This window comes from Micropterus dolomieu, linkage group LG17 (assembly GCF_021292245.1).
Source record: "Micropterus dolomieu isolate WLL.071019.BEF.003 ecotype Adirondacks linkage group LG17, ASM2129224v1, whole genome shotgun sequence".
NCBI lineage: Eukaryota > Metazoa > Chordata > Actinopteri > Centrarchiformes > Centrarchidae > Micropterus > Micropterus dolomieu.
The window spans coordinates 16,847,476-16,861,078 of NC_060166.1; the positions used below are offsets into that span (position 1 = coordinate 16,847,476).

Genomic DNA, 13,603 nt, shown 5'->3' on the forward strand with positions numbered 1-13,603 from the left:
CAGCAGACATGGAGCAACATTAGCTTTTATTTAAAGTTCTGTCTCTGGCCACCTGATTTAAGGCTATTCACTTGCTGTTTGGTTATCATAATTATGTGTGGGTTCATAGCTACTAGCTAAACCATTCACATTTAATCTCTTGTTAATATTAACAAATAATGAGGAGCGGGGATATGCCTGTCCACATCCTAGAAAGGGTAAGACAGGCTTTTATATAGTAAATATTATTACACTGTCTTTTATGCAAAAATGTATTGACTTATCAGTAAAAATAATTTCCCCTAGCATGAAATAATTTTGCATTTGTGCACAAAGATGTCTATGGACATTTTTACCTTCTTGACTACATCGTAGTTTATGTTGGCATCCGGCAGCGTGGTGGTAGAGTTTCCATGTGGTGCGGTGCTAAAATGAGTCACAGAGACGGGGCCTGGACGAGCAAGCATACCCAGGATAGTAACGTCCTCAAACTTAAGGTTGTTTGGATCCTTGTAGCCGGCATGGGTCACCTGCATTGTCAGTGCTCCCTATAGGGCAAAGGTCACACAATTATATGTCTAATTTGAACTCATTAAAGTCATTGCACGCTCTCACACTTAAAATGTTAATTATTATTGCTAAATACACATATGTTGCAAGATATAACTTTTTTGCTGTTTTCATTAGATACACTGATAGATAGAGTCTATCTACACCAGCCACAACCTACATCACTTGCTATTGTCATGTATACTGGTAAAGCAGCTGTAAACCCGCCACGTAATGCTTCGTGTACAAAGAACATCACCAGCCTATATTAAACATGCAAAGCAATCCTCAGTGCTGTGTGAAGCAGGAACATGCGGTATTTGATCCAACAAAACCTCAGCTGCATAACATGGATCAATCATGCTTGGTGTTCTGGATGGGGAAAGTCTAAATTCTCTGATGGTTTTGAACTTTGAACTTGAGTTCAGATCAGAAGGAATATGTGGGCTGGATTTAAAAGATAGTGTGGATGTGTGCGAGGGAAACTTACATTGACAGCAGTGAAATTGTAGTGAATGTAGTTGCCCGTTTTTACTGTTTCTGTAAAAAGAGAAAAAAAACAGATGTTAAAGTTTGTCACAGCAGTTTGACACAATTGATGTGCAACTGCACAATAGAGTAAGTGACCTTCAGTTGTTAATGTGTGTAGGCTGAATGATCGTGTTTGAACAGTCAGCCTGACTCATGCGATGCTTAGTGCTTAACAAGATGTGAGCTTCAATGCGATGCTCATTAAAAGATGGTTGTAGAGAGTGTTAATAACAAGACGCAGATGATCCTGTCTCTCACACACACCAGCACATTTGCACACAATACCTCTGGAATCTCCATCATCCCAGAATAGCTCCCCAGCTGCCTGGTTGTTCTCATCAAGAGCAACGATCAAACCCATGGGGTTACGCCGACTAGAGACATACACATAAACACACGCAAAAGTACAAACACCATACTCACATGCCATTACAATTCAATGAATCAAACGACTACTAAATAATTGAATGAATCAGACACAATTTGATGCATTTCAAATTATGTTCGCTTGACTGAAAATGCGTTCTGTGTATATGCGTCTGTGAGTGTGTGCATGGTATGAATATAAGTCACATGTAATTACTGTATGTGACAGCTTGTTTAAATCATTATTTGAGGTGATAACTGTATGAAGTAGGCGATTTGTTTTTCAACAGGATGGGTGGAAAAACCTGCTGCTACTTCAGCACCACAGACAACGGCATGATTTATCAATATATAGCACAGTTAGGCTACTGATATTTCAGAGCCATGGTCTGGGCCATAGATTCTATCTTGCACAAAATTCGAACGTATGAGACTAACATATGAGACTAGCATATTCAACTAAGTCTATCTGCACTCTCTCTGCTACTAGGGGATGGAGAGAGGGGGTGGCAGGTTAACAAGGGGGGTTCATTTTGGTCATTTTGCTAACTAGGGGGATGGCATCCCCCCAAATTGCCTACTGACTCTGTGTGTGTGTGTGTGTGTGTGTGTGTGTGTGTGTGTACCTGTATGTGGTGGTAACGTCAGGTCTCTGTGTGGGGAGGATCGCACCACCTCTGATGTGTAAACCAAGCTTGTCAGCCGGTAGATACATCTTAACCTCCATTCTGCGGTCTGCCAGTTGTTCCATCTGATTGGTAAGATAATATAATATTTAGATTTAGAGTTCCACAATTCAAGTGCACAAACTCCTTTGTTCCCTGTGCAATAATCCTGCTAAATCATCTCAGGTAACATCATAATAAGAGATTGTTTTATGTTTTTAATGTAGGCCTATTTATAGTGTATTGTATGCACCAGTTACATTTTATTTTATTTTTGTGTGTGCATTTGTTGTATATTTGTGGTGTTTATTTTGATGCTTGTATGTTTTATCTTGTGCCCTGAGTGCAAGCCAAGTTTCCCAATGAACTGAACAGAACTAATATATTAAATCACCTAAATTCCCCAATATGATGCTCTGTGGCTTTGGGCTTCCTTGACTGCCGACTCTACAATCCAATTTGACTTCAGCTGAGGCCCCTTTAACACTGATGGAGAAATGCAGGGATACCTGTGTTTGCCTTTGATGTAAATGGGTTAGGGTTAGTTATTAGTCTGGATCTGCAACCCTGCTAGGACATTAACTGGGTCTAAAGCTGCTTTGCAATCAAAGACAGTGAACATAGGATATTATACTGACTCTTGGTAAACCTTAAGATAGGGAGGATGATGGTGTGATCGGTTTAACTGCCAAATTTGGGAACATTTGGGTTTGGGTGGGATTAAACAACACCAGTCTGTTCATAAAATAAAAAGGACCTATACATTACTTAGCTAACAATGTCAGGAGGGGACTTGTTCATCTGAAAACTTTTTTTGTATTTTAAACTAAATGATCACTTTGAACCATGTTAACAAGTTAAACATCCATAATACACACCTCATAAATTGTAAAGAGTTTTGATCACTTGAAAGTTGGCTAGCATAACATTACAGTGTTTTTGAGTTTAGGTGGAGAGACTCAAACTTAATTCGGCACCTTGTAGGTCTGCCATAAGTAAAACTAGACCTACAAACAATTACATAGCACATCTGCATGTACTCGCAGCTAGCATCCAATCACAACTGATGTTTAACCCTGCCAAAATTCGACAGGTAAATCAATCAAAGCACGGCGTGCGGGATTAAACATTGAATGTTGAACCTCGCCCCGTTCTGCAGGCAGCAGCCAAGTATACTCCACTGACTACTTTTCATTGAGACTACTTTCTACTGTAGTAACTATCTGTTCACAATGAGATTGGTGGAATTTTGCAGTCATGCATATTTGTCATTTGTAAATTGTGTAAGCTCCACAAATGTAAATTCATTTAGCTCCATTGTGTTGGGGTTATACTAGAAATCTTAGAGAATACCTGAAAACGTTAGTAAATAAAGTCAAACCCATCTACATGGCTACAGCAATAGAGGTAAATGAGAAAATATGTATTTTTGTAATTTGGGTGAACTGCCCCTTTAAATATAAGTCATCAGTTAATTAGGAAAATACTGCATGTCCTTGTAGTTTATGGTTATCTAACAAATGTAAGCCTCATTTTGGACAATGGCACAGTGATGCTGAGATGCTTACAGAAACTTTCTGTAAGCATGATGCAAATGCACTTAAAGAGGAAGTCAAATGTGTCGTTTTTTGCACTTTAATGATAAAATGTAAGACTGTGCTGTTCTGCTAAAATTCACTTTTTTTTAAGATGAGGAGACAAAATTCCTTTCTGTCTCTCTCTCTCTGCCCCTCTACTCATTTCTCTGAGGGCCCAGATAGCGCACATTTAATTTCTGATCCCCCGAGGACAGAATCCTCAGACCAGCCTAAAACAATTTAAAACTCTCTTCTCTCCATCTCCTCTCATTCTCCTTCTACCTACTTCCTTCCCCACGTCCTGTTATTCTCTCTTGTGTTGCTCTAATTCTTTTTTTATCCCATTTTCCTCTATTCCCATGGAGGTGTGTGTGTGTGTGTGTGTGTGTGCATCTACCATTTTATGCAGTACAGTAGGTTATGGGCTAGTGTGTGGGTTGGAGTTAGTGGAGCGTCTACAAGCAATTTCAGATCTTATCACCTCCTCATTGTCTGCCTTAAGGAGGTCTTCTCAAGCCTTGTCTTCTCTTCTTCTCCTTATTCCTGCTGGCCAATCCTCCCATCTTTCCACTCCTCTACAAACTGTTGTTGTCATCCCCTTTTTCTTTATCTCATCTTCTCTCTTGTTATTCTCTCCATGTCATCTATAGCCCTTCTTTTCCCTACCTTCTTGTTGTTTGACTCCCATCCCATTTGCTTTCGCTCCTTCATCCTTCTGTTTTTCCATTATTTCTTTCCTCTGTAACTTGTTTTTTCATGGTCATTTTCACTACATCAATACTCCCCCCACATTTCCACACACCTACCCAGATAATCACAGGGGACCAACCAGGACAAGGGGCCGGCGGCAGGACAGCCAATCTAATCATTTATCTGATCAGTGGGAGCTTTACATTGCCACTGTGACGCCCAAATAAGGTCCCAAAGGAGCTCAACACCTCTTTTATCTCTCTGTCAGGGAGATAGTCTCTCTCTTCTCTTCCCTGTCCCCTCTTTCACTCTATCTTTGTCCTCACTCTCGTTCTGTCTTATCGCACTCATCTCGCAGTCTCAAACAAAGGACTCGAGGCAAGGACTTTCATGTGATACATGTTAGTTGTGTATGTGTTTTTTTCCACTAATGTAACATAACACTTAAGCTGCGTTCACACTGCAGGCCTTAAAGCCCAATTCCGATTTATTGCCGATTTTTTAGAATATTTTTTGAATGTTTTGATAGTATTTTTTAAATGTGGCCCATATCAGACTCCAGTGTAAAATGGCCCACAGCCTGCAAAAGCATGTGCAAAAGAATAATACAGCGTCACAGGCAGCATGCTGTGTACGGAAGTAAACACGGAGGCCATACACGGCCCAGATCACGCGTAATTTTTTTTCCTGCTAGATTTTTGACTACTCTGCCTGTGATAGGTAAGTACTCACTGACTCAAGGTTAGGGTTAGGGTGGGGTTAGGGTTAGCCAATCAGAGGTAGAGTATGGGGCAGTACTCAACGCAAAGCTGGTGTCTGTCAAATGAGAGTTGTAAAAACTCTGGCAGGGTTCTGCGTCAAGTGCATCCAAGTGGAAACAGCAGAGAGAGAGAGAGAGAGAGAGAGAGAGTTATAGGGCTTATATGTGCTATACAGTGCCAGGGAACAGTAAGGAAAGCAATGAAAAGTACACAAAGTACTTGTCATAAATCTGCAGGAGTCTCCCGGGGAGAATTTTGACCCCAGGAGGAAATTGGGAGAGGGCAATGAAAAACAGGAATCTCCCATAAAAATCGGGAGGGTTGTCAAAGATGTGTGATCGCATGAATTCTGATCTGACTGTCCAGACTGAGGTCCCATTTAAAAAAATCCGACCTGTATCTGATTTGGACCATGCATAAAAGAACTGGAAAAGATCAGATTCTATGTGACTCGGCAGTGCACAGATCTGAGTCGCATATGAGCAAATAAAACCCCAGATCTGGGTCATTTTGGCCTGCAGTCTGAATGCAGCTTTAAACAATGCATTCTAATACAATAACCCTACAATTAGTTCTGTTTAGCCTGTTTGCCTGTTTATCATATTTATGAGGCTTTCCTTAAGACTGTATCAGAGAGATGTTGATTCAACTCTGGTAATTTTTTATGCCTTGTGGTTTTGAATTGGATTACATTATATTGAAAGGTGTTTTTAATATGCTGTCTTCTTTGCGGATGTAAATTGGGTAGGAAAAACTCATACGCTGTCTAATTAAAGTATAAATTGAGTTTTCTCACATTGTCTATTAATTTTTTTATGGCCAATATAACAACAACAGTGATCAGAATTGTCTTACCGTCTCATAGTCATACCACACAGCATCTGGGATATATGCCGTCACCTTGTCCACACCCTGCAAAAAAACAAGAGAAAAATATTTCTTCATGTGTGCATATTTGAACTATGATCGAAATGTTTGCTTTTGCCATTAAATACAACATTGTATGCCTCTGATTTGTGGAGTAGACATCAAAGGGTGTCAGCTTTGCCTGTGTTTGATTTGTGTTTGCAGACAGTAACACCTGCTCTCAGCCCCAATCCTGGCACTTTAATCTTACAAGGCTATACATGAGGAGGGAAGCTGTGATACACCACAAAGGAAGTGTGGATATTTCTCACTGCCATAAATCACTGCAACCTAAATAATAAATAAGAAGAAAAGCGTTACCATCAAGGAGAGTTATTTTAAAACTGCTTATCACCTGATATAAAGTTTCTACAAAGTCCCTATGACATTTCAGTCTACAGTGCTATGGTGCAACAGACGATGGAAGAGACAGCATCAAGCGACGACTGATAGGTGACACCTTTTGATGGCTGAAGGTGGTGTACGAAGGGAGCAATCAATAGAAGAGTGCTAAGCCTTTGATAGTGTTGTCACTTCCCTGCTCTTTCTGACAGGGCAGAACAGAGGGAGAGAGAGAGATAAAAACAGAGAACACAGTGAAAGAAAGAGCGAACCACAGGTCATCCTCAAAACAAGCCAAATTGTGAAATACACTATGTCAACTGTGTAGGCCAAGCCCGTCTGTCAAAAGCACTGATGGCAACAACATCTCACTATCTTTCTCTCTCTCTCTCTCTCTCTCTCTTTCTCTCTCTCTCTCTCTCTTCAGCTGCATGTCCTATTTTGTGGCCCTGTGGGGCCTGTTATTAGGAACAAGAATTAGGGGTGACAAGACAGCAAGAAAAAATAAACAGGCAAGAGAATAGGGAAGAAAGGATAATTAAAGAGAGACAAATAAGCAAATTTGAATAGTAAAACACCCCAAAAGCACACGTGAAATTGTAAAGAGTTAAATATGATAGAAACATATTGCTATAATGGCCTGCTAACCTAATTAAATTACTTAATGTCCTGTTTGGGGACTGCATTTGCAGTTTGAGGCAGATCACCTGTCACAACCCCTGCACAGCCTGTGGGATGACAGCCCAGGGAAATGGATGCTCCCCCTATACCTCGTTTTCTGGTGTCTGATTTGCTCGCGGTGCCTATCCCTCACCATGCTGACAAATGGAAAGGGACTGCAGGACTTAGCATCGCTGCTAACTGTGATTGAGAGGGACAAGGCATGAGGCCTGTATCCTCATTTAGAGTACTGAAGCTCAGTTAGCCATAAGGTAAGATTTGATCAGGTGGGCCAAAGATTCATACTGGCAGGATGATCAGATGGTAGCAGAGATAGATGAGAGGGGTAGATAGAGACACAGGGAAAGGGGGGGTGGGAGGGGGGATTGACAGCAGCTGATTAAGAGAATGCAGATGAGATAAGGGAGTCAACGTTTGATGAAAGGATGAGCTAAAAAGAAAAAGGGAGTAATGGGCAAGAGGAGGGATAGTGGAAGCATGGATGAAGACCAGAGGGGATGACAGAGAGAGTGCAGGAGATCTCCCCAGTTTATCACAGAGATCAAGGTTAAAGCATCGACTGATCTGAGTGATAGAGCAAGAGCATCGTTAGAGAACAGGAGAGCGATAAATAGAAAGAGACAGAGAGATGAGAATAATAGTGATAATAGTGAAGGTAGGATGTGAAGGGTTGTTAAAAATCAGCCTGTGACCTTACGCAAATGGCTGACACTATCTCTTCATGTGGCCCTTCACAGCCTGATGCATCTGTATCAGATAGAATGCATTCTGTTCTTAATGCCTGCCCTGACCACAGCTTAAACCACAGCACCACGGCTCAGCAGCACCCTGTCACCACAAAAGATGAATATTCAGCCACATCGGATCTGTCATTTTGGAAATAATCCTTTTCATGTGGTGTAGGAGAGGTCCGAAATGCTTCTCAAGCTCATGTCAATGTGCTACACTGCGCTGCTATGTTAGTTTTCTACGGCAGATTATTTGCATACATCCTAGGATAAAAGGCTCAAACATAATATGTGAGAGAAGATAAAAATCCTAATTTACAGTTGGACACAAAGTCAACCTTTCATAAACCCTTAGACTTAAGTTTGTGATGTAGATTTAGGTTTCGTTATCACCCTAAAGTGTGAGACACTCCTACCTATCATTTCTTTTCACTTTGACACAAGTTGTCAACGGATAACAGCGTGTAATTTTGTGACTGTATTGGCTATATTATGGCATCCTTGTGGCATTTCTATGAGATACAGATTGTTTTGTTTGCTTACTTGTATTTGGTATTTTTTCTGCCTGACCTGCACTTCAGTATGCAGAAGTGGGAGGGGAGGTTCAGTATGGGGTCTTGTCAGTATTGATCAAGCAGCATGGTGCGTCTTTGGTATTTTGCTCGGGTTTGGTTTAACCCAAATTCTGGGCACATGAACAAATGTTACTCAAAAGCTTAAAAACTCTGTTTCGGTATGATATGTTAGCAAAATTGATTTTAAATTTGAACTCCCTAATGCGTAGGAAAAAAATAACTTTCATTCCAACTGTACACTGTACATGAGGCTGTACATGGTGTGAATGACATAGAAGATAATGTCAAACATAAAGCTGTCAGAATGTCCCATGATGCATTAAGTGAGTGTTGTAGGGCTGAATGCATCCTCTGTACGTGTGAGGGAGTGGTTATTAGATGATTCCCCCACTATAAACCAAACTGTCCCTGCGGTTTCTTACATTGCCACACAAAGAGTTTCCAGCTGATAGCATATAGTAAGCAAATGTTTGATCTAATGCCTGAAAAAGTTTATCTAACGTACTGCAAACATTTCCCTGTATTCAATTATGATGCAGGTCACATTGCTTTTAAAGAGGAAGGAAACAAGTGGTTGGTCATAATTGATGCCAGCCCCTAACACACCCACTGAGATAATGGATATCTTTGTATCCTATCCTGCTTCCAACTGCACTAAAGTTGAGCCTCTGGCCTTAAAAGGTCCCACGGTAGGTGCCCTTTTGACTGCTGTTTGCCATTGTGTTGTTTGTCTTTTGATCCACAAATATAACAACCTGCATAGTCATCTTATGGTCCTTCCTTTTCGCATCTATCTTTCTTCCAACCAACTATGTGATGTAAGCCTCAACGGCTGCATTCCCCTGGGAATAGATCTCCCTCCGGTCCCGTGGAATGTGACAGCTACATTAGCTTAGAAAATAGCCCTTTGTGGTGGAGAAAGGCATCTGATCCTATAAAAGCTATAAGATGGGTGCATAGTTTGTGTGAATAGTTTTACCGCGAGTCAAAAACTATGACTTTGACAGCACTAAGATACCTGTACTTTATGAGTGGTAAGACTGACACTGAATTACATACCTTCAGTTAATAAGTTAACAAGTTAACATTAACGCCTTTAACTGACTGCATTTCAATAAGCTAAGAAAGAAGGCAACTTCCTGTCACTTTAACAGCTAGTTATATGGGCTAACATTATTATTATCATGAAGAAATGTCCCACCTGACAGTTATAACTTCTATAATAACATAATAATACACATAATCCAGGCTCTATGCTTGACTCAAACGGTTGAACATTCCCATTACTCAATACCAGACAACCATTAAATATCCAGTTACAGAAAAAGCATGCTAGCTAGCTAATTATTGTCTCATTTGTGTCTGACAAACAGTGCCCCTTTGCTATTTTCCAAACTACTTTCGCTGTCATGTAAGTGTTGTTTTCATGGGAATGCAGGTGTTGAGGCTTTTGTCATAAGGGAGTGGGTGTGGTTTCATCCACGGTTGTTTGGAAAAAGGATAGCCACTTCCTTTTCTCCACCTTTAGGACAGCTCGAACCCTGAGGCACTGCAAACATAAACCCTCTACTTTTTATATTAGAAACTTTTCCTCAATCACACTGATTGAAGTTACTTTATCCCTGGCCCCACTATGAATCCAATTCGCTTTCCACTATTCTGTAATTCACAAGAGGCCATGCTAAATTGCTTATTAATCAGGCCACTTTGACATGACCGCAATCGCTGCACACATACACATGCACGTACAGGCACGCACATTTACATGTACACACAGGCGCACGTATATACACACACACACACACACACACACATACACTGAGACAAACATGCACAAACACACACACACTTCTATCTACACTTCTAATCTGCTTGTAATGAGGTCAGTGCTCTCATTAGAGCTGAGAGAAAAGAAGGAGGATGTGAAAGAGAGAAGAACGAGGGATGAGAGGAGGGGAGGGCAACAAAGAAAATCCCATGTCATGTTTTCCCAGTGGAGGTCAGGGTTTGTGTGTGTGTGTGTGTGTGTGTGTGTGTGTTTGTGTGTGTGTGTGTGAGTGACTCATCTGCATCATGTGCACATTTCTCTATGTACTACATGTACATTTCTATGTGTTCTGTAAAGTATAGTTTGTGTGTCATATGATAATGTACATGCAAGTGCATTTTGAGGAAGCACAAAGGCATGTTCGTGTGTGTGTGTGTGTGTGTGTGTGTGTGCGTGTGTATTCTGATTTGATTATTTGTTTGTGTGTTGGCTGACCGGGTCCAGTACAGGTGTGATGAGCAGGTGTTTTCCCCAGAGGAACTGGCGGTCCACTGCCCAGGTGGCGTTGTCAGAGTAGAACCTTGGGAATAGCATATAATCAATTAGATATATTTGTCATTATGTTATGGATAACAAATACATATTTTAGACAATACTTGTTTGTATATTGCCACCATTCTAAGTGAACCTTTGGGGCAATGTATGCTAATGGATGGACAAATGCTGAGTTTTCCTGTGTTTGTGACTATTCACCAGATTTCCGCTCACCATTATGCCGTCGGGGCCTAAGCTAAGTAACCGCTGCTGTGCTGCTTGTGCTTTGATTCATGGCTAGAGACACACCATATTTTGGCTCAGTACAGGTTGTGTTTGCTTGGCAATGCCAGTCAGCTATATGGCTGCATTGATTGAAATATTCTCATATGAGGCCAGCCAGGATGTTGTCTGAGGCCATCTGACATGAGGCGGGCTTTGCATTTATATAAATTAGATGGATCTTGATGTATGTGTTTAGCTCTCTCAGCAGACACCTCATAGCTGCTTGACTTCTGTGAGAGCTCCCTCAAACAGTGTCCATTTTCCACCAAATCTAACTATTCGCTAAAATTGATAAATTCCTTGACTTGATGATTCTCAGATTGAAGTGGTATTATAATAGCTTGACACTATACTTAGAATATTTTGACTTTATAATGACTTACTCGTGCATGACAGGACGTACAACAGTATCCCCTGTGGTATGGGCTTTGTAGAAGAGTGTGTAGAGGTAAGGCAATAGTGTGTAACGTATCTTCAAGTAACGTTTAGAGCTCTCCACCAGCATTGAGGTAGGGCCAAACGCAGCTGGATCCTGTGGCTGGAGACAGAAAGATGGATTAAAGGGATGGGGTTGATGAACGAGAAGAAGGGTGGAGAGAAAATAAATATTTGTCTTTTATCCACCAGGGAAAAAAAGAGAGAGGTGGGAGGATGAAGGGGAGAACTTTTTTGAATGAAGGAAAGAATGAATTTGAGGGGAGAGGAATGAAAAGCTGGGGGAAAAGGGGAGGAATATAATGATTAAAATAGAAATGAACTTCATATAGGACTAATCTAATCACAGAGTTTGCAAAGAGAATGAGCATAGGAGAACTTGAGAGAAAGAAATAAAGAGAAAACGTGTGTGAGAAAGAAACAGAAGTATTTAATTTCTATGATAGTGGAGAGTAAGAGGGTGATTAGCAGCTAACAGGCCGTGCTCCTCTCATCTGGCTAATCATTTATGCCTTCGGCACCTCTCAGAGTGTGAGGAGATCTGTATGTGTGTGTGTGTGTGTTTGGACTGGCCATCATGGCTGTGTGATGAGAGCTATGATAAGGGCAAAGCAAAGGTCACACATTAGTGGAAATCATACTTCAAATTCATCATCATGTGCGCATCCTCCAGCAAATTTACCGCCCCCCCCCAACACACAACATTTATTACTTGACAACCCCCCTCCCCCATTCTCTCTCTCAATGCTGTGCTATTTTTGCAGCAGTGATGAACATGGAAATGTCACATGGAGAATGTTGCGACAGCATAAATTTTCACGCCATTCAACGCTGGGGACCAACTTTTTCTCCCAAGCTATTTGTGTTCATCTACAATAATAGCTCAGTATGTAACATCAATATAGACTCTGTTGTAGGCTCAGCAGGTGTTTTTTTCTGCATCTCTGTGACATTAGCTCTGATCTGATGTGTGACATTTGCAATTATAGTGTGACTGCTAAAGATAAACATGAATATCACTCTATCTTCATTATAGTTCAACTTAATTACATATATATATAATTATTATTATTATTATTATTATTATTGTGAGACCTGTTGGGAATTGTTGTCATTGTGAATCTGGTCTGCTTCAGTCTAAAAAGATTTTAACATACCTACCTGTAACAAATTTACAGTTAAACTGCTCCCCTAAACAATGATATCTTAGCAACCATAACTAGGCAAGGCAGGCGTGCTGTGGATTCTTCTGAACTATGAAGTGTTGTGCATGGGGCTGCGGTAAGAGCAATACTATATATACAGAAGAAGTTTTGTATATGAAGAGTTTGGGTTGCTTTTTTTACTTTGACAATATGCTGGCTGTGTATCCACCATATGGCACATCATATTATAGTAATTTAACATGCATTAAAAACCCTTTCATGCATGATGTCCACGTGGAGTTATTTTACCTCTATTTTGGGTTACTATATCATGGATATGTTCTCCAAGTCATCTGAGGACAGTGTTAATTGAGAGCAACATTTTAACAGTGGTATCTCTCTAATGTTTTCCATTTATTGATTGATGACCTCATCAATCTAAAATAACTGACGGTGATGGCCATGTGCTAAATGCCTCAGGCAGATCTGTGAAAAACTTTTATTCAAGGAGGTCAATCAAGGTAAAAAAAATCGTAGTATGTACAGTAAAGTATTATTAACAAGTTGTTAAGTTAAAATTGAGTTTTTATACACCAAAAAAAACAACTGTCTACGTATCTGGACGTCATGCAATAGTGAAGTAAGATTGCATTAAATTTGATTTCTGTAACCTGCTATTATCTATCTATTCTACTTTTTCAAAGATGGGATGAATTATATTATATTATAATAAAACAGACATTTAACAAATATATGAACATAAGTAATAATGCAAAAGTGCATATTACAGCATTAAATGGCAACTTGTGACTGCTTTGTGGCCTTTAAAAGATCATTGTATTGTACTCACATACTGTAAAGAAATCAGTTTTAACTAGCACTATCTAATCTGATACATGTTGGATGTTGATATGTTACAACTGAGACTTCAACATGAAGTTAGATGAGGATAACAATATGCTACTGGGTTTCCGCATACATGTAACTACAGTTATAAATACCACCGTGAGTGTTTTTCCTCTAATTATTCCTAAAATATGTGTTTTATTGTTATTTTCAACTATTGAGCTTAAATAGCATAACATG

General features: G+C 40.1%; 1 protein-coding gene across 1 annotated transcript in view; it reads right to left on the bottom strand.

Annotated features, from left to right (window-relative positions):
* Nucleotides 1–13,603, bottom strand: part of si (sucrase-isomaltase (alpha-glucosidase)) — a 78,386-nt gene that overhangs the window by 38,322 nt on the left and 26,461 nt on the right. Inside the window, exons 17-23 of the mRNA XM_046074621.1 lie at nt 11,321–11,475; nt 10,614–10,698; nt 5,974–6,030; nt 2,052–2,176; nt 1,345–1,433; nt 1,019–1,068; nt 336–527 (exon numbers count right to left, since the gene is read on the bottom strand). Coding sequence (XP_045930577.1) covers nt 336–527; nt 1,019–1,068; nt 1,345–1,433; nt 2,052–2,176; nt 5,974–6,030; nt 10,614–10,698; nt 11,321–11,475 — 753 coding nt within the window. The remainder of the gene's footprint in view (nt 1–335; nt 528–1,018; nt 1,069–1,344; nt 1,434–2,051; nt 2,177–5,973; nt 6,031–10,613; nt 10,699–11,320; nt 11,476–13,603) is intronic.